General features: G+C 46.0%; 1 protein-coding gene across 1 annotated transcript in view; it reads left to right on the forward strand.

The window, feature by feature from the left end:
- Positions 1-7,529: 7,529 nt before the first annotated feature.
- LOC137379957 (testis-expressed protein 264-like) overlaps positions 7,530-24,480 on the forward strand; it is a 456,807-nt gene continuing 439,856 nt past the window's right edge. The window contains exon 1 of the mRNA XM_068051380.1: positions 7,530-7,831. Within this exon, the coding sequence (XP_067907481.1) occupies positions 7,571-7,831 (261 nt within the window). The 5' untranslated portion in view covers positions 7,530-7,570. The remainder of the gene's footprint in view (positions 7,832-24,480) is intronic.

Below are 24,480 nucleotides of genomic sequence, written 5' to 3' on the forward strand. Positions count from 1 at the left end.
TCCTTCAAGTACTTAACCAATTCTCTTTTGAAGCACACTATTAAATCTGTATCCACCACCCTAACAAGCAGCGCATTTCAAATCCTAACCACTCACTGCATAAAAAGTTTTTCCTCATGTCACCCCTCGTACATTTGCCAATCACCTAAATTCTGTGCCCTCTGTTTATCGACCCTTCAGCCAATGGAAAGGGTTTCTCTTTATTTGGTCTATCTAAACCCTTCATGATTTTAAACACCCCTATCAGATTTCCCCTTAGTTTTCCTGCTCTAAGGAGAATATTCTTCGAACACTGCTCTTAAAATGCTTTTGATGATCATCTAAATTAAGCAATGAACCACATTTTCAACACATCAGCTTCCCACTTCACAGAGAACCTGAAATGAAATGAGGTTTTGATCAGCCTACTCTGTATTTCCAATTGTGATTTCCTTTGTACATCTCATATCCTCAGAGTTTGTAAATGCACACGGCAAGTAAATGTGAGAATCTCTTCTGGGATTGAAATTTGTACAGAATTAAAATTTTTTGGCCAAATGCACTTCCCTTTTCTTCACCTCAAGCTCATTCCTAACTTCCCCAATCTAACTCCCGTGAAGCGGATGTATCTGGGCTGGTGCTTGTGGAATCCAGAATTCTCAATGGACAGGCTGCGTACTGCTTCTCCCCAGTGCCATCTTTCACATCTTGGGACAAACGAACTCAAGGAGAAAGGGAATATGTGTTAGCATAGGGTGTGCAACTAGTGACTTGTGAGCACACAAAATAGCAAGGCAGCAGAGGAGCAGATTTTCTTCCAGTTAGTCTCTGATTGAGTGTTAGGTGCTAGCAAGAAGACATTGTTGTAAAACGTATCTTTGTTGGATTGATGTGAAGCCACCAATCTCTGCCTTGCCCACTGCATTAATGGCATTCACACCAATTATTTGCAAGGCGTGCTGTGGTAAGGGTTGGGTATCGCAGATTGACTGTTTTGCTGTCATTGCAGGACTCACCTTTGGAAGATGTGGACAGCCTCTTATACTGGAAATGAAACCATGGAGTGTGACTTTGTGAGTTATGTGGGTAAAAGCAAGTCTATTTGTATGACAGCCAGCAAGCTGGAGGTGTAGCTTCTAAAGTTTGGGAGGCTGAGGAAGTGAGGGTTGATGCCAGTGGTTTGCAAGAAGATTTCCAACGGTGTTTCCTAATGATGGAAGCGAAGAACATTGTGTTCTTTGCATAGCCAGCTTCCAGATTCAAAAAGGGGTCAGTCAAATGTGAACTGAGTGAACTTTGGAGTCTGAATGTATTTGAAAATTGTGTGTCAAACTCACCCTAATGTCTATTACAAGGGGAAACTCTTTGCGATGGGTTGACTTTAGCTGACTGTTAAACCTGGGACTGAAAGTCCAGGGAGCTGTTGAGGCTCCAGTAACACCAGCTGGACAGAACCTCACCCACCAGTGAAATACACTCTAACCATGAGAGAACTACGGTGTCAGCTGATTAGCATTTTGCATGGCTGGCCAGGATAGCAACTCCTGTATAACATGGAAGTAAATTGCTGGGGGTGGGGTTGGGGGGAGGAAACATGTTGCTGCAGGATTTAAAAGCCTGCAAAAACTTACAGTGGCTGGAGTTTCCTAGAGGCACAGGAGGGAAGTGATGGGTTTTCCACCAGCTTTTGACAGAATGTACAACGGCAGTTGTTTCTTACTGAAGGGTTCCTTGTGGTTTTTCCAGACTCCACATTAAGCATTAGAGGATCCCAAGGAATTAATCAGGCACCGGGCAAGGGAACAGGGAGCCCAGCCCATAATTTTACTGAGGTGGGTTTACATGCCCTTGCTGAAATTCACCAGAGGGGAGACTGCCTGTTGGGCACCCAGGAAACTATGCTACCATCGCTGAATCCCCCACTCTTAACATCCTCGGGGTTACCATTGACCAGAAACTGAACTGGAGCAGCCACAAAAATACTGTGGCTATAACAGCAGGTCAGATGCTAGGAATTCGGCGGCGAGTAACTCATCTCCTGTCTCCCCAACGCCTGTCCACCATCTACAAGGCACAAGTCAGGAGTGTGGTGGAATACTCTCCACTTACCTGGTTAGGTGCAGCTCCAACAACACTCAAGAACCTCGACTCCATTCAGGAGAAAGCAGTCCGCTTGATTGGCACCCCAACCACAACCTTCAACATTCACTCCCTTCACAGTGGCAGCAGCGTGTACGATCTGCAAGATGCACTGCAGCAACTCACTGAGGCTCCTTCAACAGTACCTTCCAAACACGCGACCTCTACTACCTAGAAGAAAAAGAGCAGCAGATGCATGGGAACACCACCACCGGCAAGTTCCCTCCAAGTCACACACCAACCTAACTTGGAACTATATTGCCGTTCCTTCCCTGTCACTGGGTCAAAAATCCTGGAACTCCCTTCCTAACAGTACTGTTAGTGTACCTACACCCCAAGGACTGCAGAAGTTCAAGAAGGCAGCTCACCACCAACCTCTCAAGGGCAATTAGGGATGGGCGATAAATGCTGTCCTAGCCAGCAATGCCTGCACCCCATGAACGACCAAAAAAAAAATCCCCACGCCCTAGTCAATATTTATCTCTCAAATTGGCTACTACATTTCCTACATGACAACAGTGACTACACTTCAAAAGTATTTTTTGGGTTGTAAAGTACTTTGAGATGTCTGGTGGTCGTGAAAAGCGCTATATAAATCTAAGTCCTATTTAAAAAAATACTCAGCACTAAGCCTGCAGAGGAATGGGAGGCGGAGATGAGTCCAGGCAAAGCAGCAGCTGCTGCTGCAGGAGAGAGGGACAGGAGAGCGAGGCGGAGCAGAATGCCTCACACCAGAACTTTCAAGCAAGCACCAATCCACAGCTTGGCTGGTGGTGAAAAGAACCCTCCCAGTCAGACCTTTCCTGCATGCCCAGAGTCTCAGTGCCAACGCATGCTGTCCTCACGGTGCCTGCAGTGGGGAAGGGACAGTTGCCCACTTCCTTCTGGAATGTGCATTTGCAAAGCAGGTCTGGAAAGAGATTTGGTTTTTTTCTTGAAGTTCATCCCAAGCAGCTCCGTAATGCAGGACTCTATGCGCTTTCCCAGGGAAGCACATCAAGATAAACATCAACTGCTACTGGAGCACCATCAACTTGGTGAAAGATGCACTTTGGTCTGCCTGAAACCTGCTCGTCTTCCAGTGTGCTACGACTGAGGCGGGAGGAGTGTACTGTTAATTCAGTCCCACTTGTCCACAGGTTACAACATATCAATAAATGTTCCCACTTACCTAAATAGTCAATTAGATACTCTATTTGTCCCCAGAATAAAGCACACCAACTAGGTTTTTTTAATAAACAGCAAAATTATCCATTTATTATAAACCAAGTCTTAACCAATAATGAAGTTATATATGCGAATTGAAATATTAAAGCCCCTTATTTTTATCCTAGCCCTCACACACACATTCACATACACAGCCAGTTAACTGGGTAAAAAAAGGGATTTTTGTTTCTAGTCATTACAAAGAAATAGAAAGAACGAAAAAAAAGTTTATACTGAAGAGATGGAAGTTCTTTGTTTTGGCGAGGTGTGTCAAAGTTAAATAGGTGGCTGCCACTAGCAATCTTTTCAGGTGATGATGATGAACAGTCTGTTTGCGTAGGTTGTTAAAGAAATTCAATTACAGAAGGCTTCACATAGGTCTTACAGCACGTGTGCAGCAACAAAGGTTCCAGTTCTCACATATTTGATGCAAAGTACTTTTAAAGACGCAAGGTTTCTGCAAACATTCAGGATTTCTTCAAAATACAGGAGGCAACAGTACAACTTGATACAGGATTTTTCTTTTCAAGAGCAGGGATTCTTCAAAGAGAGGTAACAGCTGTCTGGATTTTCTTCTGATCTCCTGGCAGGTCCATAAACAAACTCCAACTGCCTCTTTTAGTCCAAAAGCCTAACAGTTCAAAAACCTTAACAGTTCAAAACGAAACAATCCTGTGACAGCTATATATCATGGTCTGTCATTACCTTGTAAACATCTGTCCCTTCAGGTTAGAGGACCTGCTGTGTTTACTTGAATTTACATGCTTTCCAGTACTTGTTTACTGACCTTCCTTAAAAAACCCCCACAAAGTTCAGCAATTGCCAGATGATTCAATGTCCATGAAATCCTTTTCAGTTTTTAAAAATATAGATTCTCAAGTTTTAACAAAAAAATGGAAACCTCGTAACAAGTGCAAAGAGCTGTCAACGGCTGAGTGTTGCACACTGGCACATTCCAAGGTCCAGGACTACTTTCTGAATGATACACTAAGGCTTGGGGCAGCTGCCACAAAGGCTCAATAGGTAAAGGCCATTATCTAAGGCCCTCCCACCATAGTATACCGAGGAGCTGGAAACTGTGTAAAACCCCTCGGGCTGTAAGCACCAAGAATGTTTGACATGAAATGTAAACATACATTGTAAATATAACTTGTAATGGCAAATATAGTGAGGCACTTCGTCTACTGCATTGAAAGAAACTGATCTGTGTTGCACTTTATATAATGTCAAATTTGAACTGTTATGTAATGTAGTTATGACCTGGTGAGAAAGGTGTCTAGGGGTCTTTTACTGTCTTCTGTTTTATTGTAACAGGGTTTAACTTTAAACACACTATGTCTTGAGCTCCCCCTTGGTGAATCCTTGTTCACCACTTTCCAATTATAAGGCAAAGAAATGAGCATAAACAGGCTTTCTTAGGTTTAAAGAAGAAATGTGAAATCTATTAAACGTTAAACTTAAACTCTAATACGGTTAACGCCTACGGATATACGACGTGCCCACACTCGCATGCACACGCGATGCACACATGCAAATAGGGACAGAAATGAGAAGAAAAATAAAATGGAGAGGTTTGAAGCAATCTCAGAAGAGTTTCCTGTTGACTGTGCTTCGAGCTCAATGTAGTCCTTTTGTAAGTAGTCTTGCTTTTCGTTGAGGCCCAGTATTCTTCTCAAACCTTGTTCACTGTAGGAGATTTTTCTCTCTTGGGGTTCACGTGCCTTCAATGGTTTCTGAAGCTGGTGAGAGCGAGATGAGAGCAGACAGGAGAGAAGTGTTCTCAGTCCAGGAGAAAACAGCCTTCTGATTTCAAATTCCTTGTTGGAAGTTCAAATTCAAAAACTCCAACAGTCATTCATGTGACCCAAACCAGTCCAACCACGTCTGTTTGTGTATTTGGCCATCTTAGCAGTTAACCTGGAATGCTAACCTTTCCACCTTCAATGTCTGGTAATCAAAAGTCCATTGTGGATTAAATTGGAGCAGGGAATAGCCCCTTTGTCCTTTGAAGTACTGTCTGTTGATATGCGAAAGTCTCTGTCCAGCCAAAGTCTCCAATTGTTTTTTAAAGCAAGCTCATTCTTCACCAACAGCAGTCCAAAATCAATAAAAGCAAAATACTGCGGATGCTGGAAATCTGAAACAAAAACAAGAAATGCTGGAATCACTCAGCAGGTCTGGCAGCATCTGTGGAAAGAGAAGCAGAGTTAACTCTGCTTCTCTTTCCACAGATGCTGCCAGACCTGCTGAGTGATTCCAGCATTTCTTGTTTTAGTCCAAAATCAATGTTCATGTGGCAAAATCTAATTTCCTCATTCTTGGCATGTGGGGGGCTTGCCTGACAGTACTTTTACAAATTTTATTAATAAAGTATATTTTTTGGAAAAATTGAACAGGACAGCAAGACGGACTCCTTCCCCCACTGCAGATACAGGACACCCCTCTTCCTCTGGACCTCCTCCACCAGGGCCTCCAGTGCCACATCTAAGAACCTGTTTGCGCTCTCTCACAGTCTCTAAGCCATCTTGTTGTGTCAGTCAGCGCACTCCACAGCTTCAGAAGTGGGTGCGTGAAGTTCATACATATTGCTCCACGAAAATTGCATCTAATCAGCGCTTCATTGCTAAACCTGTAGGTGTCTGATTTATCACCTCAGGCAAGTTCAAATTGTGGTAACCAGCAGTTACCAAAGTGGCGGGCTAAAATCAGACTCTTATTAGCAAAGTGTTGTGGAATAATCAGACTCGGCAACTATATACAACCTTTCATCAAAATAATTCCCATGGTGTTTAATCCTAGCAAGCAGACCAAGTAGTATATTGAACTGTGTAAATTGAGCCGATTATCTTTCGCTGGCCTCATCACAACCTGATCTGCCGGCCCTGAGCCCACCCTATTTCACGTAGATGAAGGCGGAGGGGTGTTGCTTAGCAGTCTCTGATGTTTTACTGTTTTCGCATTAAGTAAAGGTTGGTGCTGTGACAAATGTAGTGTCCCAAAAGCAGCAAAGAATGGTGAGGGACAGAGGTCAGAGAAAAAGAGTTTGGGTGACAGTTTGAAGATCTGAATTGACTTCCACTACATGGAAATATAGACTTATTGCGATTTAAAAGTAGTTACTACTTTTTCCAAAGAATTTAAAGGCAGAATAACCATGGCCAGAATTTTACGCTGGGCAGGAGGCCTCGCCCACAGGCCTAAAAGTCGAGGGCGAGCCCACCTCTGCCGGGCCTGGGAGCCACGCTATGATTTTACATGGCCTTTAATTGGCCTTGGGTGGGACTTCCGCCCCTCTGAGGCATGAAGTCCCGCATCCAAGAGCTGCTGGTCAATCAGCGGGCTAGCAGCTCTCACTCCAAGCAGTGCCACCAGGAGCAGTGGCCACTGCTGGGACTGCAGCCAGGAAGATGAGCAAGAGGGACGTTGGCCCCAGAAGTCTGTGGTGCCTCGCCAGGGACAATCGAAAATGAGAGGCAAAAGAGGGGGGGTCAGTTGGAGGGGCGAAATATAGTTCAGTGGGGCGGTTGGCCGTGGCGGGAGCCCTCCATGAGGTATAGGGTGCCTGAACAGGAGGGCCCCCAACCAGCCCACGAGGAGACCACCTGGTTTAACGGGGCAGCCTGCTGGAACTCCTGAGATGCCCTTCCGCCGCTAGTAATTTACCAGCAGCGTGGGAGGAGGCCCTTAAGTGTCAGTAACTGGCAGCTTAAGGGCCTTAATTGGCCTGGGACGAGCCTTCAGCCCGCTGTTGTGGTGGCGCGCAAAATTCCAGCCCATGCGTAAAAACAACAGAGACCCTTCTTATACGCCAACTATCTACCCCCCTCCGCTGGCTATCCACCACCAACCCCCCCGGCTATCCCCCCTCCCCTCCTCCCCAGGTATCCACCACCCCTCTAGCTATCCACCACCACCCCCTCCCGGCCAACCACCAGCCCACCCCCCCCAACCGTCTCCGCTTCCCCCACACCCCTCTCTGGCTCCCCCCCCCCTTCAGCTTAATCCTCCCCAACCCCTTTCCAGCTTCCCCAACACCCCCCTCTTCGGCTTCCCCCACAACTCATCAGCATCACCCCCACCCCCAAGCCTCACACCAACTTCCCCTCCCCCCCCTTGCGCGGATTGAACAGCGATCGCCCCCGGATTGGAGCTCGCGCCGTTTAGGTCCCGCCCCCACTCCCCCCCCCCCCCCGGCCGCGCGGATTGGAGCTCGCACCGCCCCTGCCCCGCCCGCCACTCTGCAGCCATGTCCGAGTTGAATCTCTTGGCCCTAACTGCCCTCTTACTGGCCTCTCTCTTGCTGATTAGCCTGCTGGGACTGGCCTTGTACTCTGGGCTACTGTCTGAGGTGTCGGTGCGCTCCGGTCCGCCGCCCATCCGCGCTTTTACCCTGGCTTACAAGTACAAACAGGGCCCGTACCGGGAAGCGGGCCGGCTCTTTACCGAGATAACTAGCATCGCTCCCAAGCTCAGTTCCATCGGAATCTACTATGACAACCCTGAGCAGGTAAGCAGATGACACCTGGTTCCGCTGCCTCTCCCTGGGCCTGCTGATGCTGTTGTTGATGACAGGGCTGTGTCGGGTCCTCACGAGATGGACGTGGTGACGTCACCCCGTTGCTTTGGTCAATCTGCTCACATTTCAACTCTTGCCATTCTGGGGGAAAGTCCAGACACTTATGGTGGTGCAGTGGTTAGCACTGCAGCCTCACAGCGACCCGGGTTCGGTTCTGGGTACTGCCTGTGCGGAGTTTGCAAGTTCTCCCTGTGACTGTGTGGGTTTTCGCCGGGTGCTCTGGTTTCTTCCCACAGCCAAAGACTTGCAGGTTGAAAGGTAAATTGGCCATTGTAAATTGTCCCTTGTGTAGGTAGGTGGTAGGAGAATGGTGGGAATATGGGATTAATGTAGGATTAGTATAAATGGGTGGTTGTTGGTCGGCACAGATTCGGTGGGCCAAAGGGCCTGTTTCAGTGCTGTATCTGAATATTAATAGATAGCCTATCCCCAGAGATGGAGACAGAGAAGTCAAGGAAGGAAAGGGAAGTGTCGGAGATAGACCATGTAAAGGTGAGAGAAGGGTGGAAATTGGAAACAAAGTTGATAAAGTTTTCCAGTTAGGGGTGGGAGCAGGAAACTGCACCGATACAGTCATCAATGAAAAAGAGTTCAGGGAGGGGGCCTGAGTAGGACTGGAACAAGGAATATTTGACATATCCCACAAAAAGACAGGCATAGTTAGGACCCATGCGGGTACACATCGCAACACCTTTTACTTGAAAGAAGTGAGTGGAGTTGAAGGAGAAGTTGTTCAATGTGATAACAAGTTCAGCCAGGCAGAGGAGGGTGGTGGAGGTGGATGGGGACTGGTTGGGTTTCTGTTCAAGGAAGAAGTGGAGAGCCCTCAAACCGTCCTGGTGGGGGGTAGAGGTGTAAAGGGATTGGACGTCCATAGTGAAGAGGAGTCAGTTGGGGCCAGGAAACTGGAAATTGTCAAAATGACGTAGGGCATTAGAAGAGTCACGGATGGAGATGGGAAAAGGGGAGAAAATAGAGTCAAGATAGGAAGAAATAAGTTCAGTGGGGCAGGAACACCCTGAAACAATGGGACAGTCCTGTTTTTTTAGGAAAGTGGTAGAAGTGGGCTGTCCAGGGCTGCGGGACTATGAGATTGGAAGCTGAAGAGGGAAGATCTGCAGAGGAGATGAGGTCAGTGACAGTCCTGTGGACAGTTGCTTTATATTCGGTTATGGTCCAGGGGGAAGTAGGAAGAAGTGTCTGAGAGTTGGCGCTGAGTCTCTGCAAGATAGAGGTCGGTACGGCAGACAACAAAAGCAGCACCTTTGCAGGTTTGATGACATTGTCGGAGTTGGACCTGAGAGAACGGAGTGCAGCAAGTTCAGAGAGGGACAGGTTCGAGTGAGTGTGGGGGGGCAGAGAAATTGAGACGGATGATGTCTCGTTAAGCAAATAAAGCGGGGGTGGGGCAAGCGATAACAAAAGGCAAGGTGTTGGTAGGACAGAGGGTCACAGAGAATAACTGATCAGAAGGTCATGGAGCAAACTCCTATTGTGGCATAAAGGTCCCTTTGGGTTTGTTGAAATACTGTATTGTAAACATCTTTCAGTTTAATTGAACCACCACGTAATATTATTGTATCAGAGATGCCCTTCAAAAGGGACACTTGTGCTAATTTGTCAGGTGACACTGGATCAACTCTGCAACTTTTAGTGTTCTAGTTATAATAGACCCTAGGGAAAAGACTGCCCTCGCTTTCTCCCTGGCAGGTCGGATTGCAGACCTGGCATTAGGGAAGATGATAATAGGCTACTGAAATAAAAACAGGAAGTGCTGGAAATACTCAGCAGGTCAGGCAGCATATGTGGAGAGAGAAGCAGAGTTAACGTTTCAGGTCTCTCTCCACAGATGCTGCCTGACCTGCTGAGTATTTCCTGCACTTCCTGTTTTTATTTCAGATTTCCAGCATCTGCACTATTTTGTTTTTATGATATTAGACTGCTCTTGGCTTATGCAGAAGCTGTGATTGCCTGCACAGTGCACTGACACTGGAACTGGAATTTGATTGAGTGATGCGGTTCCTAATGCTCTTTTGCATTGAGTCTAATACTGGGTAGAGGCAACTGGGCTTTTGCTTAGTTTTTTTCGATGTACAGACTGCTCTGTCTTAAGGTGTGATTACTGTAGCTCTACTTTATTTGAAAAAAATTCTCCTAGCAATCTTCTAGTTAATTGTTCCTGTACATACACAGAATTTTGTTGAAGCAGCAGTATGGCTCAGTGGTAGCTCTCTTGCTTCTTGAATCAGAAGGTTTTTTTTGTACAGAATTGTTACAGTGCGTATCCGCACTGGCTCTCCAAATGAGCAATTAACCTAATGCCACTCCCCTGCCTTCTCCCCATAACCCTGCACATTTTCTTTTCAGGTAACAGTCTAATTCCCTTTTGAAGGCCTTGATTGAACCTGCTTCCACCACATTCCCAGGCAGTGAATTCCAGATCCCAACCATTCCCTGTGTGAAAACATTTTTCCTCATGTCACTTTGGCTTCTTTTGCCAATCACTTTAAATCTGTGCCCTCTTGCTGTCGATCCTTACATGAATGGGAACAGTTTTTCCCTATCTACTCTGTCCAGACCCCTCATGATTTTGAATACCTCTATCAAATCTCCTCTCAGCCTTCTCTTCTCCAAGGAAAACAGTCACAACTTCTCCAGTCTATCTTCATAACTGAAGCTCCTCATTTCTGGAACTAAAGGCCTGGCCAGGTCGGGAAAAAGAACCCGACCGGTCCACAGCGGACCCGAGCCCGACCCAGCCTTACTCCCTCCAGTTTTGCCCCGAGCCCGACCCGACCATCCCGTTACTTGCCTTCTGACCGAAAAGCTCCATGAAGCTGCAGTGCATGCGCGATGATGTCATAGTGATGTCACTTGCTCACTGCATAGACTCAGTTTCGTCCCAGATTCCCAGCTCAGCAAAGTTTTTTATTTTTAATACTTACTGGCAGAGCACTTATCCTGTGTGTCCAGACCGACCCGACCCGAGCCCGAAAGCCGGACCCGGAAGAGGGGCCCGACCCCACCCGAACCCGATGCATGTTGTCAGGTTCGGGTCGGGTAGCAAGCCTTTACCTGGAACCATTCTTGTGAATTTTTTCTGTACTCTCTCCAATGCCCTCACGTCTTTCCTAAAGTGCAGCGCCCAGAATTGGACGCAATACTCCAGCTGAGGCCGAACTAGTGTTTTATACAAATTCAACATTAACCTCCTTGCTCTTGTACTCTGTGCTCTTATTCATGAAGCCTAGCATACTGTATGCTTTATTAACCGCTCTCTCAACCTGTCCCGATACCTTCAATGATTATGCACATATACACTCAGGTCCCTTCGCATTGTGGGTTCAAGGCCCATTTGAGTATATATAAAATCAACTCGTGTATTCAGTACACACATTTCAGCTAAAAATAAAACCACATTAATGAACTGACAGGAGCTGCAGTTCACAATGTATGGGAGGTTATAATGCTGGAGATTGGCACATTGTTTCTCTGGCTCTCTCACACAGCTGAGAGCAGATTGATGCTGGGGGAATGGCATGTGGCGACAGCAGCTATCTTAGGCAGATGACTGTTCCTACAGCATGCCTTGCTCTCAGATAGTGTCCTCTGCTGGGTTATTTGCAGAGTTTGGAGTTCTTCAGACAGAAAAGCTCATGATGTCATAGCTGCTCTCGAGTGAACTGAGAAATAGGAAAAGGTTGAGGATGAACAGCAGTAAGGGTGTGTTTGGAGAAAAATGCAGAGAAAGGGGCAACAGAGGGGTTGAGCTCACAGAAGGCCCTATTCAACTAACAGGGCGTACAGACAGAGGCTGAGCTTTCTTGACCTGTTGGAGGAACAGTGCTTCCAAAGGCTGAGGTCATCGCATCAGGTGGTGACAGTCCTCTGCAGCCTGCTACAGGAAGACTTGCTGCTTGCTGGACCTGGCTCCACATATTACCAGTTGCTGCAAAATTCACCACAGCCCTCAATTTCTTTGCCTCTGGTTCTTTGCAAGCTGCTGACCAGAGACATAGCGAGGGTATTGCAGTTGGATCCACATAAATGCATAAGGCAGGCAATGGATGGATTGATTCCCAGGGCTGGGATGTGTATAAACTTTCTCTGTGCTGACTACAACCAGAATGAGCGTGCAGTGGGATTTGCAACTTTTGCTGATTACCAACAGGTGCAGGGTGGTATTGACTGCATATGTGATAATCCAAGCAACCTTCGGCCAACCAGGAGCATTTATCAACTGTAAGGGATTTCATTCCATCGAAGTGAAACTAATGTGCAGCCGCAAAAAAGTTCATACAGGTCCGCGCCAGGTTCCCTGGGTGCAGCCATGATGCTTTCATACTGCAACTGTCCAACATCCCCAACATGTTTTGACCTGGAACCAACCTAAAAGGATGGCTACTGGGTGATTAAGGTTGTCCCCTGGCTGACATCTCCATATTTCCATATTTTTAGTTTAGATGCCCGTATCATAGTAGCACTCAAAACAGCTTTGTTGGTAAATGGAAATGGCTAAGTCCAGTGCATAGGTCTTCCGTACTGCAGCCATGATGTTGTCAGGGCTCAGCCTACACTGTGTCCAATGTACTCCTGTTTCTTAATGTCACATGAAGGGAGCCAAATTAGCTTTCGTGGACAGGCATGTTTGCAACAGGATGTTGGTGAAAACTAGGTCATGTAGGGGATTCATTTGTTTCCTTCATTGCCTCATCTGGCAGCTACATCCTCAAAGCACAATCAGTGGCGCTACTACTGAGACACTCTTGGTGGTGGACATTTTAAGTCCTCTTATCTAGAGTACATTCTGTGCCCTTTGTCCCTTCCAAGCGGCAGTTGACATGAAGAATTTATCAGTTGAGGGAGAGATTGGTAGGTAGTAATTGGCATGAGGTTTCATTTGTTTTGTTTAACATGAAGCTATTGGAATTCATTGGATCTAGAGTCAGTGTTGAGGAATTCTAAAGTCAGGTCCATGTACATGAAACAAAAACAAGAAATGCTGGAATCACTCAGCAGGTCTGGCAGCATCTGTGGAAACATGTACATGAAACATTGGCGGAGTGTACAGCATTCATCGCAGATAGTTTTGACATATACCAAGGGAAGAAGCTTGACAGAATTGGAGATAATGGTAGGCATTGCTGGGTAAGGAAGATCGAAACATGGCCTGAAGGTAGATATGTCTAAACTGATCAGGAAGAAGTCAGAGATCACTAAGAAGATGGTGGTCTGAGTATAGACAGCAATGTTGGGGACAGGTGCTGAGATATATTAGAAGTAGCATTGACAGCATCCTTCTGGTTTGGATCACAGCTTTTCTCATTGTCCATTGGTATACTTCAATTCATGCAGACAATTGGAGTTAGAGTTCAGTTAGAATGGCAAATTTACAAATGTTTTCATGTTACTATGTACTGTTTTAGGCTATCTCTTATGACTCAATTGTTATGATTTTGATTAATTTCTTGTGAGTACAGGTTGTGATGTATTAATAGGTTCTGATTTGGAATACAAGGTTTATAATTGATTAAATATTGATAACAGTTATAACCCCTGTGCGATTTGACGGGTATTCAACTGTCTCAATTCTTTTTGACACTTCAGCTTATCATTAATTGTCTCCACTTTCACTACCCTCGTAGGCAACGAGTTCCAGGTCATTACCCCGTATGTCCTGCCCAAAACTTTAGATATATGCCCCTGAGTCCTTGTACCATCAGCTAATGGGAACAGCTTTTTTTTGTCTACCTTATCTAGACCTGTCATAATCTTCTATCAGATATCCTTTCAACCTCCTTTGCTCCAAGGAGAACAATTTCCTTCAGTAATAAAAACACAAAGTACTGGAAAAGCTCAGCAGTCTGACAACATCTATGGAAAGAGAAGCAGAGTTAATGTTTCAGATCAGTGACCTTTCATCAGAACTGGCAAAGGTTAGAAATGTAATAGGTTTTAAACAAGTAAAGTGGTGGTGCGGGGGGAAAGAAAATCGAAGGGAAGATGTGTGATAGGAAGGATTAACTGACACAGGCATGGGACAAAGGCAAAGAGAGTGCGCTAATGGTGCGATGAAAGACAAAGCATTAGTGCAGAGGGAGTGTTAATGACAGAATAATGAGCAGTCCTATCCAAAAGCACAAACTGTCCACCAATATTCATTATAAGCCCACCAACTCCCACAGCTACCTCGAATACACTTCCTCACACCCTGCTTCCTGTAAGGGCACCATTTCCATTCTCACAATTTCGCAGTCTCTGACGCATCTGCTGTGATGATGCAACCTTCCACAACAACGCTTCTGGCATGTCTTCCTTTTTCCTCAACTGAGGATTCTCCCCCCCAACGGTGGTGGACAGGGCCCTTAACCGGGGCTGACCCATTTCCCACACTTCTGCCCTTACCCTTTCCCCTCCCTCCCAGAACTGTGACAAGGTTCCCGTTGTCCTCACTTTCCACCTCACCAGCCTCCACATCTAAAGGATCATCCTCCGCCATTTCTGCCACCTCCAGCGTGATGCAACCACCAAACACATCTTCCCCTCCCCTCCCCTGTCAGCATTCCCTCTGCGACACCTTGGTCCACTCCTCCATTGCCCCTGACATCTCTTCCCCTTCCCATGGCACCTTTCCATGCAATCGCAGGAGGTGTAATACTTGCCCTTTTAGCTCCTCTCTCACCACTATCCAAGGCCCCAAACATTCCTTTCAGGTGAAGCAGTGATTTACCTGTACTACTTTCAATTTAGTATACTATATTCACTGTTCAAAATACGGTCTCATCTACATTGGGGAGACCAAACGCAGATTGGTTGACCGCTTTGCGGAACACTCAGACCAAAAACAGACCCCTGAGCTTCTGGTCACATGCCATTTCAACACGCCCACTGCTGTCATGCCCATGTCTCTGTCCTGGGCTTGCTTAGAATTATATTTGCTGGAGTTCAGAAGAGTGAGGAGGGGATCTCCTAGAAACCTATAAAATTCTAACAGGACTTGACAGGGTAGATGCAGGAAGGATGTTCCCGATGGTGGTGGAGTCCAGAACCAGGGGTCATAGTCTAAGGATATGGGGTAAACCTTTCAGGACTGAGATGAGAAACATCTTCACCCAGAGAGTGGTGAGCCTGTGGAATTTGCTACCACAGAAAGCAGTTGAGGCAATGAAAACTTTGTATGTTTTCAAAAAGGAGTTAAATCTAGCTCTTGGGTCTAAAAGGATCAAAGGGTATGGGGCGAAAGCTGGAACAGGCTACTGAGTTGGATGATCAGCCATGATCATAATGAATGGTGGAGCAGGCTCGAAGGGCCGAATAGCCTGCTCCTGCTATTTTCGATGTTTCTATGTTTGCTGCAGTGTTCCAGTGAGCAGCAATGCAAGCTCGAGGAAAAGCACCATATTTTCCGATTAGGCACTCTACAGCCTTGCGAATTGAACATTGAGTTCAATAATTTCAGAGCATGACTGGTCCTTTTTATTTTTATTTTATTTGGTTCCATCTCTTTTTACCATGTGCCTGCCCACTTTTTTTTTATCATGCTTGCGCTTTTGGCTAGTTCTGCACCCAACCAGGCCAGAAGAGAGTATTCCGTCACACACCTGTCTTGTGCCTTGTAGATGGTGGACAAGCACTGGGGAGACAGAAGGGGAGTTATTTGCAGCATAATTCCCAGCCTTTGCCCTGTTCTTGTAGCCACAGCATTTATGTGGCTGGTCCAGTTCAGTTTCTGGTCAATGGTGACCCCCAGGATGTTGATAGTGGGGGATTCAGTGATGGTAATGTCATTGAACGTCAAGGGGTGATGGTTAGACTCTCTCTGGTTTGAGATGGTCATTGCCTGGCACTTGTGTGGTGTGAATGTTAGTTGCCACTTATCAGCCCAAGCCTGGATGTTGTCCTGGTCTTGCTGCATATGAATCTGGGCTGCTTCAGTATCTGAGGAGTCACGAATGGTACTGAACATTGTGCAGTCATCAGCGAACATCCCCACTTCTGACCTTATGATGGAGGGAAGGTCATTGATGAAGCAGCTGAAGATGATTGGGCTTGGGACACTAATATAATAATAAAAGCAAAATACTGCGGATGCTGGAAATCTGAAATAAAAACAAGAAATGCTGGAACCACTCAGCAGGTCTGGCAGCATCTGTGGAAAGAGAAGCAGAGTTAACATTTCGGGTCAGTGACCCTTCTTCGGAACTGACAAATATTAGAAAAGTCACAGATTATAAGCAAGTGAGGTGGGGGTGGGGCAAGAGATAACAAAGGAGAAGCTTTGGGCTTAGGACACTACCCTGAGGAACTCCTGCAGTGATGTTCTGGGACTGAGATGATTGACCTCCAAAAACCACAACCATCTTCCTTTGTGCTAGGAATTACTCCAACCAGCGGAGGGATTTCCCCCGATTCCCATTGACTCCAGTTTTGCTAGAGCTCTTTGATGGCATACTCAGTCAAATGCTGTCTTGATGTGACGGGCATTCACTCTCACCTCACCTCTGGAGTGCAGCTCTTTTGTCCATGTTTGGTGGAGCAGGCTCGAAGGGCCGAATAGCCTGCTCCTGCTATTTTCGATGTTTCTATGTTTGCTGCAGTGTTCCAGTGAGCAGCAATGCAAGCTCGAGGAAAAACACCTTATTTTCCGATTAGGCACTCTACAGCCTTGAGAATTGAACATTGAGTTCAATAATTTCAGAGCATGACTGGCCCTTTTTATTTTTATTTTATTTTGTTCCATCTCTTTTTACCATGTGCCTGCCCACTTTTTTTTTATTATGCTTGTGCATTTGGCTAGTTCTGCACCCAACCAGGCCAGAAGAGAGTATTCCGTCACACACCTGTCTTGTGCCTTGTAGATGGTGGACAAGCACTGGGGAGACAGAAGGGGAGTTTGTACTTGCTGAGCAAGTACACTTAATAGCACTGTCGACGACCCCTTCCATCATTTTGCTGATGATCGGGAGTAGACTGATAGGGCGGTAATTGGCGGGGTTGGATTTGTCCTGCTTTTTGTGCATAGGATATACTTGGGCAATTTTCCACATTGCTGGGTAGATGCCAGTGTTGTAGCAGTACTGGAACAATTTGGCTGGGGCGCAGCTAGTTCTGGAGCACAAGTCTTCTGTACTGTTACTGGAATGTTGTCAGGGCCGATATCCTTTGCAGTATCCAGTGCCTTCAGCCGTTTTCTTTATCACGTGGAATAAATCTGATTGGCTGACGACTGGCATATGTGATGTTGGGGACTTCAGGCGGAGGCCGAGTTGGATCATCCACTTGGCACTTCTGGCTGAAGGTGGATGCAAGTGCTTCAGCCTTGTCTTTTGTACTGATGCGCTAGGCTCCCCCAACATTGAGGATGGGGATATTTGTGGAGCTGCCGCCTCCTTTCATTGTTTAATTGTCCACCACCATCCATGGCTGGATGTGGCAGGACTGCAGAGCCTATATTTGATCTATTGGTTGTGGGATCGCTTAACCCTGATTATTGCATGCCGCTTCTGCTGTTTGGCATGCAAGTAGTCCTGTGTTGTAGCTTCACCAGGCTGACATCTCATTTTTAGGTATGCCTGGTGCTGCTCCTGGCATGCCTTCCTACCCTCTTCATTGAACCAGGGTTGGTCCCCTGGCTTGATGGTAATGGTAGAGTGGGGGATATGCCAGGCCATGAGGTTACAGATTGTGGTTGAATACAATTCTGCTGCTGCTGATGGCCCATAGTGCCTCATGGATGCCCAGTTTTGTGTTGCTTGATCAGTTCAAAATCTATCCCATTTAGCACGGTGGTTATGCCACACAACGCAATGGTGGGTATCCTCGAGTTGAAAACGGAACTTCGTCTGCACAGGACAGTGCGGTGGTCACTCCTACCAATACTGTCATGGACAGATGGATCTGTGACAGGTAGATTGGTGAGGACAAGGTCAAGTATGTTTTTTCCCTCTTGTTGGTTCCCTCACCACCTGCCGCAGACCCAGTCTAGCAGCCATGTCCTCTAGGGCTCGGTCAGTAGTATTGCTACCAAGCCACTCTTGTTGATGGACATTGAAGTCGCCTACCCAGAGTATATTCTGTGCCCTTGCTACCCTCAGTGCTTCTTCCAATTGGTGTTCAATATGGAGAAGCACTGTTTCATCAGCTGAGGGAGGAGTGGTAGGTGGTAATCCGCAGGAGGTTTCCTTGCCCGTATTTGACCTGATACCATGAGACTTTATGAGGTCTGGGGTCAGTGTTGAGGACTCCCAGGGCAACTCCCTCCGGTGGGACAGGATATACCCAGGGATGGTGAGGGTGGGTCTGGGGCATTGTCTCCAAGGTATGATTCGGTGAGTATGACTATGTCAGGCTGTTGCTTGACTGGTCTGTGGGACAGCTCTCCCAACTTTGGCATAAGCCCCCAAATGTTACTGGGGAGGACTTTGCAGGGTAGACAGGGCTGGATTTTCTGTTGTTTCCGGTGTCTAGGTCGATGCAGGGTGGTCCTTCTGACCCGGGCAGCTGAGTTTTGGATTACCTCAAGCTTACAGAGGGGAGAATGTGGGAGACCAGCCAGGAGTGTGTTCGAATAGTCAAGTCTAGAGGTAACAATGGCATGAATAAGGGTTTCAGCAGTGGATGAGCTGAGATGGGCAAAGTCGGGCGATGTTACGGAGGTGGAAATAAGCCGTCTTAGTGATGGTGTGAATATGTGGTTGGAAGCTTATCTCGAGGTCAAAAATGACAGCAAGGTCGTGAATAGAATGGTTTAATCTCAGACTTTTGCCAGAGAGAGGAATGGAATTGGTAGCTAGGGAAAAGAATTTGGAGCGGGGACCGAAAACAATGGCTTCAGTCTTCTCGCCAGTTAATTGGAGGAAATTTCTGCTCATCCAATACTGGATGTCGGATAAGCAGTCTGATAATTTAAGAACAGCTGAGGAGTCGAGAGGTGATGTAGTAGAGCTGGGTGTCGTCAGCACGCATGTGAAAACTGCAATTGTGCTTTTGGATGATGTGACTGAGGTGCACCATGCAGATGAGGAATAGGAGAGGGTCGAGGATAGATCCTTGGGGGACACCTGAGGTAATGGTGCAGGAGGTCACGGGTTCAAATCCCAGCACAGCAGCTGGCGGAATGTATATTCAATTAATTCATACAAATCTGGAATTGAAATCTAGTCTGAGTAATGGTGCTATGGAACTGTCATCAATTGTTGTAAAAAATCCATTTGGTTCACTAATGTTCTTTAGGGAAGGAAATCTGCTGTCCTTATCTGGTCTGGCCTACATGTGACTCCAGACCCACAGCAATGTGATTGATTGTTAACTCTGAAATAGCTAAGCAAGCCACTCAGTTCAAGGGCAATTAGGGATGGGCAATAAATGTTGGCCTAGTCAGCAAAGCACACATCCCATGAAAGAATTAAAGCAAAAAGGAAGAGAAGCCATTGCAAGTGATACTCCGGCTGTGATTAGATAGATAAGAATGGAACGAGGTAAGAGCAGTTCCACCCCGCTGGACAACAGCGGAGAGGTGTTGGAGGAGGATAGTGTGGTCACCCCTGTCAAAGGCTGCAGACAGGCTGTGAGGATGAGGAGGGAAACTTTATCTTTGTCACAGTCACCTAGGATGCCATTTGTAACTTTGATAAGAGCTGTTTCAGTACTGTGGCAGGGGCGGAAACCTGACTGGAGGGATTGTTATGACAGTGTTTCTATATTTTTTGTTAGGTATTTTTTTGAGGACTTGTGTATTATAGAATTATGGACATTGTTTTATTTGGGAAAACTGAAAAGGATTCCATGGATTTTTTTTTCACTGAGGTCATTAAAAGAGGTCATCAGAAGGTCTTTTGGACTTGGTTTGTAAACAACCCTTACTGGAAGTCACCTGTCTTCAGATAAATGCCCGGCAGGGGCTTTTTGACTTGGAGAAAATGTTTATGGAGAAGTGACATGTCAGGATTTTTAGAGGTCATAATGAGCCAGTGCAGAGTGCCTCGATGAGCCAAGAGAGGCACAGAGGGAAGCTGTCGGCTTATCTGAGAGTCAAACCTGGGACAGCAGCAGAGGAAAGTCGGAGTATTGAAGGTTTGGGATAGAGAATTGGGAAGGCAGAGTATCTGAGAGTGGAGAAGTGAAAGGAGGCATGACCGTAGAAGAGACTCTATGAGGGGTAAAGAGAAGAATTTAAAAAGAGCAAAAGTGGATATAGATTCATGGGCTCAGGTCCGGAGCGGCAGTCAAAATGCACGTGTGAATGTACTCTGTAAGCCAGGGGTCCCCAAACATTTTTACCAAAGGGCCATTAACAAACATGCACTCACCCTCCTGGGCCTGATGGAGGAATCGTTCTCTGAAACCCTCAGTGTGATTTATGCGCTTTGTTCTCACTGACTAAGCGGCCATATTGTCTGGGGCCGTATTGGAGACAGCAATGCACACTCCAGCATGCAGATGATCGTCGGATAGTCTTGATCTGAGCCTTGATTTGGCAATCCTCACCCATGAAAATGTCTGCTGACAAATATATGTGCTGCCAAACATAATGAAGCCCTGCACAATTCTTTTCAGACATGAAAAATTGTCACTTGGGAGGTGCTTGTAGAATTCAATAAATCACCTCATTGTCCTTCAAAGCATTGTTTGTCTGGAGATCAATGAGTTCCATTTGTAGAGATTTTGGTACTGAATCAAAGCTGACAGCAAACAGATTTTCAAAAAACCGTATGTCAGCATCATGTCAGTGGAAATCTTGGAATCTCTCGGAAAACTGCTCTTGTAGCAGTCCAACCTTTTGCACTGCCGTGTCCCTTGGAAATTCCGTTCCCAGAGTTTGGCTGTGTTTGAGAGTTGCACAAGCTGGAAAATGATCGAGTTTGCCCTCAGCTAACTGCTTACGAAGCAGCTGCAGCTTCATCTCGAACCCTTTCACATAGCTATATAAATCGCAGATTAGCTTCCCTTTGCCTTGCAATTTAATGTTGAGATCATTTATGTGCTGAGTCAGATCGGTTAGAAAAGCGAGCTTCCATAGCCACTGGCTATCAAAACGTTCTTTCACAGGCCTGCCTTTTTCAGTCATGAATGTGTCGATTTCGGTGCGCAGCTCCAAAAATCTTTTGAGCACTCTGCTACAACTGAACCACCAAATGTCACTGTGGTAGAGCATGTCGCTGTACAGTGCATCAATTTCTTCCAAATAACTTTGGAATTGTCTGTGGTTGAGTGCACGAGAATGGATGAAATTTACCATTGACACTACGACTTTCATAACCTCTTCGAAATCTAGTGCCTTTCCACAAAGCAACTGTTGATGGATAATGCAGTGTAATCCGATTGGTTTTGCTATGTCCATTGATTCTACCTGGCTGTTAATTGTACCCATCAACCTGGCATTTTTCCCTGTCATGTTCCTTGCCCCGTCAACGGTAACACACTTCAGATTTTCCCACTTTAAATCCAGACGCTCGAGTCTTTTGCAGGCATTCGTAAAAATGTCTGCCCCTGTAGTAGTGTCTTTCATACTATGCAGCCCTGCCAGTTCCTCAGTAATGTTGAACGATTCGTCAATGCCACGAGTTAATACAGGTAACTGAGCTGTGTCAACAATGTCATTACTCTCGTCCAAAGCAATCGAAAAAACATCAAACTTTTGGGCATAACCTTGCAATTGTGTCAACAGGTCGTCCCCTAAGTCCTCTACTCTTCTAGTAACTGCTCACTGACAGACTCACCTCTTCAAAGAGGTCTCGCTTTTCTGGGTATATTTGCTCGACTACTTGTAGCAAGTTTCTGTAAAAGGCTTGCCGCTCGCTGCGATTACCTGAGATACTCGGTAGCTGGCTCTAACAGAGACAACATTTTCCTCAAATTTCCTTTTGAAGAGGTTTTGCTGGCCTGCAAGGGCTTTTTTCAACTGCTCAAATTTTTCCTTCCTGCGTTCACCCGTATTGTCAGAGAACCTGTCCTGGTGTTCTGTCTCGTAATGCCTTCTAATGTTATATTCCTTGTAAACTGCAATGGTTTCTTGGTATATCAAGCAAATAATTCTATCTGTGTGAGGGACACAAAGATATTCGTCTGACCACTTTACATTAAATTTGCGACATTCTGCATCAATCTTTCATTTCTTTGACCTGATGGCTTAATGATGTGGTACTTGAAAAGGACGACAACAAAAATATTGAAGTCTGCTGTAGAGTGGGAACTGTTGCAATGCATTGTTTAATAGGCCTATTCACTACTTGCCTTTGACTGGCGTCAATAGTTGTGCACTTTACAATTGAGCCAATGAGAGTAGAGAGACATCAATGCATCATAGGCTTGCGTTTTTTCTGCTGTGCACGGTCAGATTTATACCCATTTCCATCGGCCTTACCTTAATGCTTATTGAATTGATCTGTGCGGTTGATTTTTTTTTAAGCATTTGCCGGGGGCCGGTCAGAAAAATTAATTGGGCCACATTTGGTCCACGGGCCATACTTTGGGGACCCCTGCTCTAAGCTCAAGTTACATAGGACTGGTTACATAAGAATTGGGGTACGTAAAACCTTGATAGTAAATGGGAAATAGATAGGAGATAATCGGGAAGACCCTAGAATTAAAGTCAGAGGTCCCAGGGTGGGATAACAATGATGTAGGTAGGGTGGAGTCAGTGTGGAGCATCGATAAGCTATTGTCTGAGTTCGGAGACTAGTGAGTGAAGTTGAGAAGCTATTTGAGGGTAGAGTGTTGGAGGACTCACTGGAGGTATTTTGGTAGGAATGAAGATGCAGGAGGTGTACAGAGTCAGTTGCAGCATCAGAAAGATGATAGCAAAGTTGGCGGATGCCGTAAAATGCAGAAGCAGCAGAGGTTTGTTCTTCAGCCCAGGCGAGTGATTTTCTGGCCAGGAACAGACTGGAGCTAAAAAAACCAGCATAGCCAGTGGCCAGTCAGCGACTCAGCAGGAAGTTGAAGTCTCTCGGTCACAACAGTGGTGGGGGAAGGACGGTAAACTGATCAAAGTTATTAAATATCGTATAAGAGTAACAAATCAGACAGAAGTTGGGTCTTGCGGTGTAGCCAGTGTACCCCCCCCAGCAGAAGCATCGTTTTAATGTCCAGAGATGTCCAGCATTTGAAGCCAAGTTTGAGAGAAAAGCCACGTCCTGGTCTTTCCAGATCTTTGAGAACTCATAAGATAAGGTTCGGGGATGGGGTTTGAACTAACAGACAGAGGCCGTTTAAAGTAACAGTTAACTTGAAGTTTGGGCTAAAATGCACCCGCTGTTAGAATCAGGGGGACTTAAACAGTGGGGGAGAAAGAGCAGTGGATGGCAGCACAGAAGGTCATAGATAGATGTGCAAGCGAGGAGCTTCCTAGGGAGCTGACTGCCCAGGTGCCATCTTGAAACAGATCTCACTTGGTCTATCATTGTCTTTTTCTGTAACTAGGCTAAATCTAACTGATCTAACCACCAAATTGCTCTCCCACCAATATCCTTTCCACCTACTCAGTTTCATTTTCTAAAACTAAATCCAGAACTGCCTGTTCTTTGTTGGGCTTGCTGTGTGCTGGCAAAAATGTTCTCCTGTTAAAATCCACTACGATTACTGCCTTATTTCTGCACTTCTTAGTGATTTGCATACATATTTGTTTTTCTATTTTCCTCTGACTGTTTGGGGGTCCATAGTACATTCCCAGCAGTGTGACTGTCCCTTTTTGTTCTTTGGTTCAACCCATCTGGCCTAGCCTGATCCTTCTAACATATCATCCCTCCTCACAGCTATGATTGTTTTTTCAGCAAATATTGCGCACCCTCTTTCCATTTTTGTTCCCCTCTATACCCCATCTGAAAACCCTGTAACCAGGAATGTTGAGCTGCCATTCCTGACTTCCTTTAAGTTGTGTTTCAGTAATAGCTGTGATATGTGTCCATCTGTGCCCTCAGCTCATTTGCCTTATTCATTAGACTTCTTGCATCATATACCACTGATCGCTGAACAACTCCTTTGTTGTCTACTTTGCCTACCAAACTCGCTTATTAATCTCCATTCAGGTTCTAATCCCCTGTGAAGCTAGATTAAACGCTCCTCCACAACATGAGTAAATCTCCCCGCCACAATATTGGTTCTGGCCCTTGTGAGGTGCACCCCATCCGACTTGTCACAATCACACCGCCCCTGAACTGATCCCAGTGCCCCAGGAATATAAAGCACCCCCTCCTGCACCATCTGTCCAGCCATGCAGTGATCTGCACTATCCTCTTGTTTCTGTACTTACCAACACGTGGCAGCAGGAGGAATCCAGAGAATACTATATTTAGGTCCTAATTTTTAATTTCTTTCCTAGCTCTCTCAAATCTGCCTGCAGGACTTCATCCTTCTTTCCATCTATGTCATTGGTACCAATATGGACCACGATCTCCGGCTGTTCACCTCAGTATGTTCTGCAGCCGCTCAGTGACCTACTTGAGCTAGGCATCAGGGAGGCAACATACCATCCTGTAGTCATGTCTGCATCCGTAGAAATGCATGTCTGTCCCCTAACTACTGAATCCCATTATCGCTATTGCTTTTCCTTCTGCCATTTTCTGCTGTCCCCTGTACAGCTG

This window comes from Heterodontus francisci, chromosome 19, assembly GCF_036365525.1.
Source record: "Heterodontus francisci isolate sHetFra1 chromosome 19, sHetFra1.hap1, whole genome shotgun sequence".
Classification (NCBI taxonomy): domain Eukaryota; kingdom Metazoa; phylum Chordata; class Chondrichthyes; order Heterodontiformes; family Heterodontidae; genus Heterodontus; species Heterodontus francisci.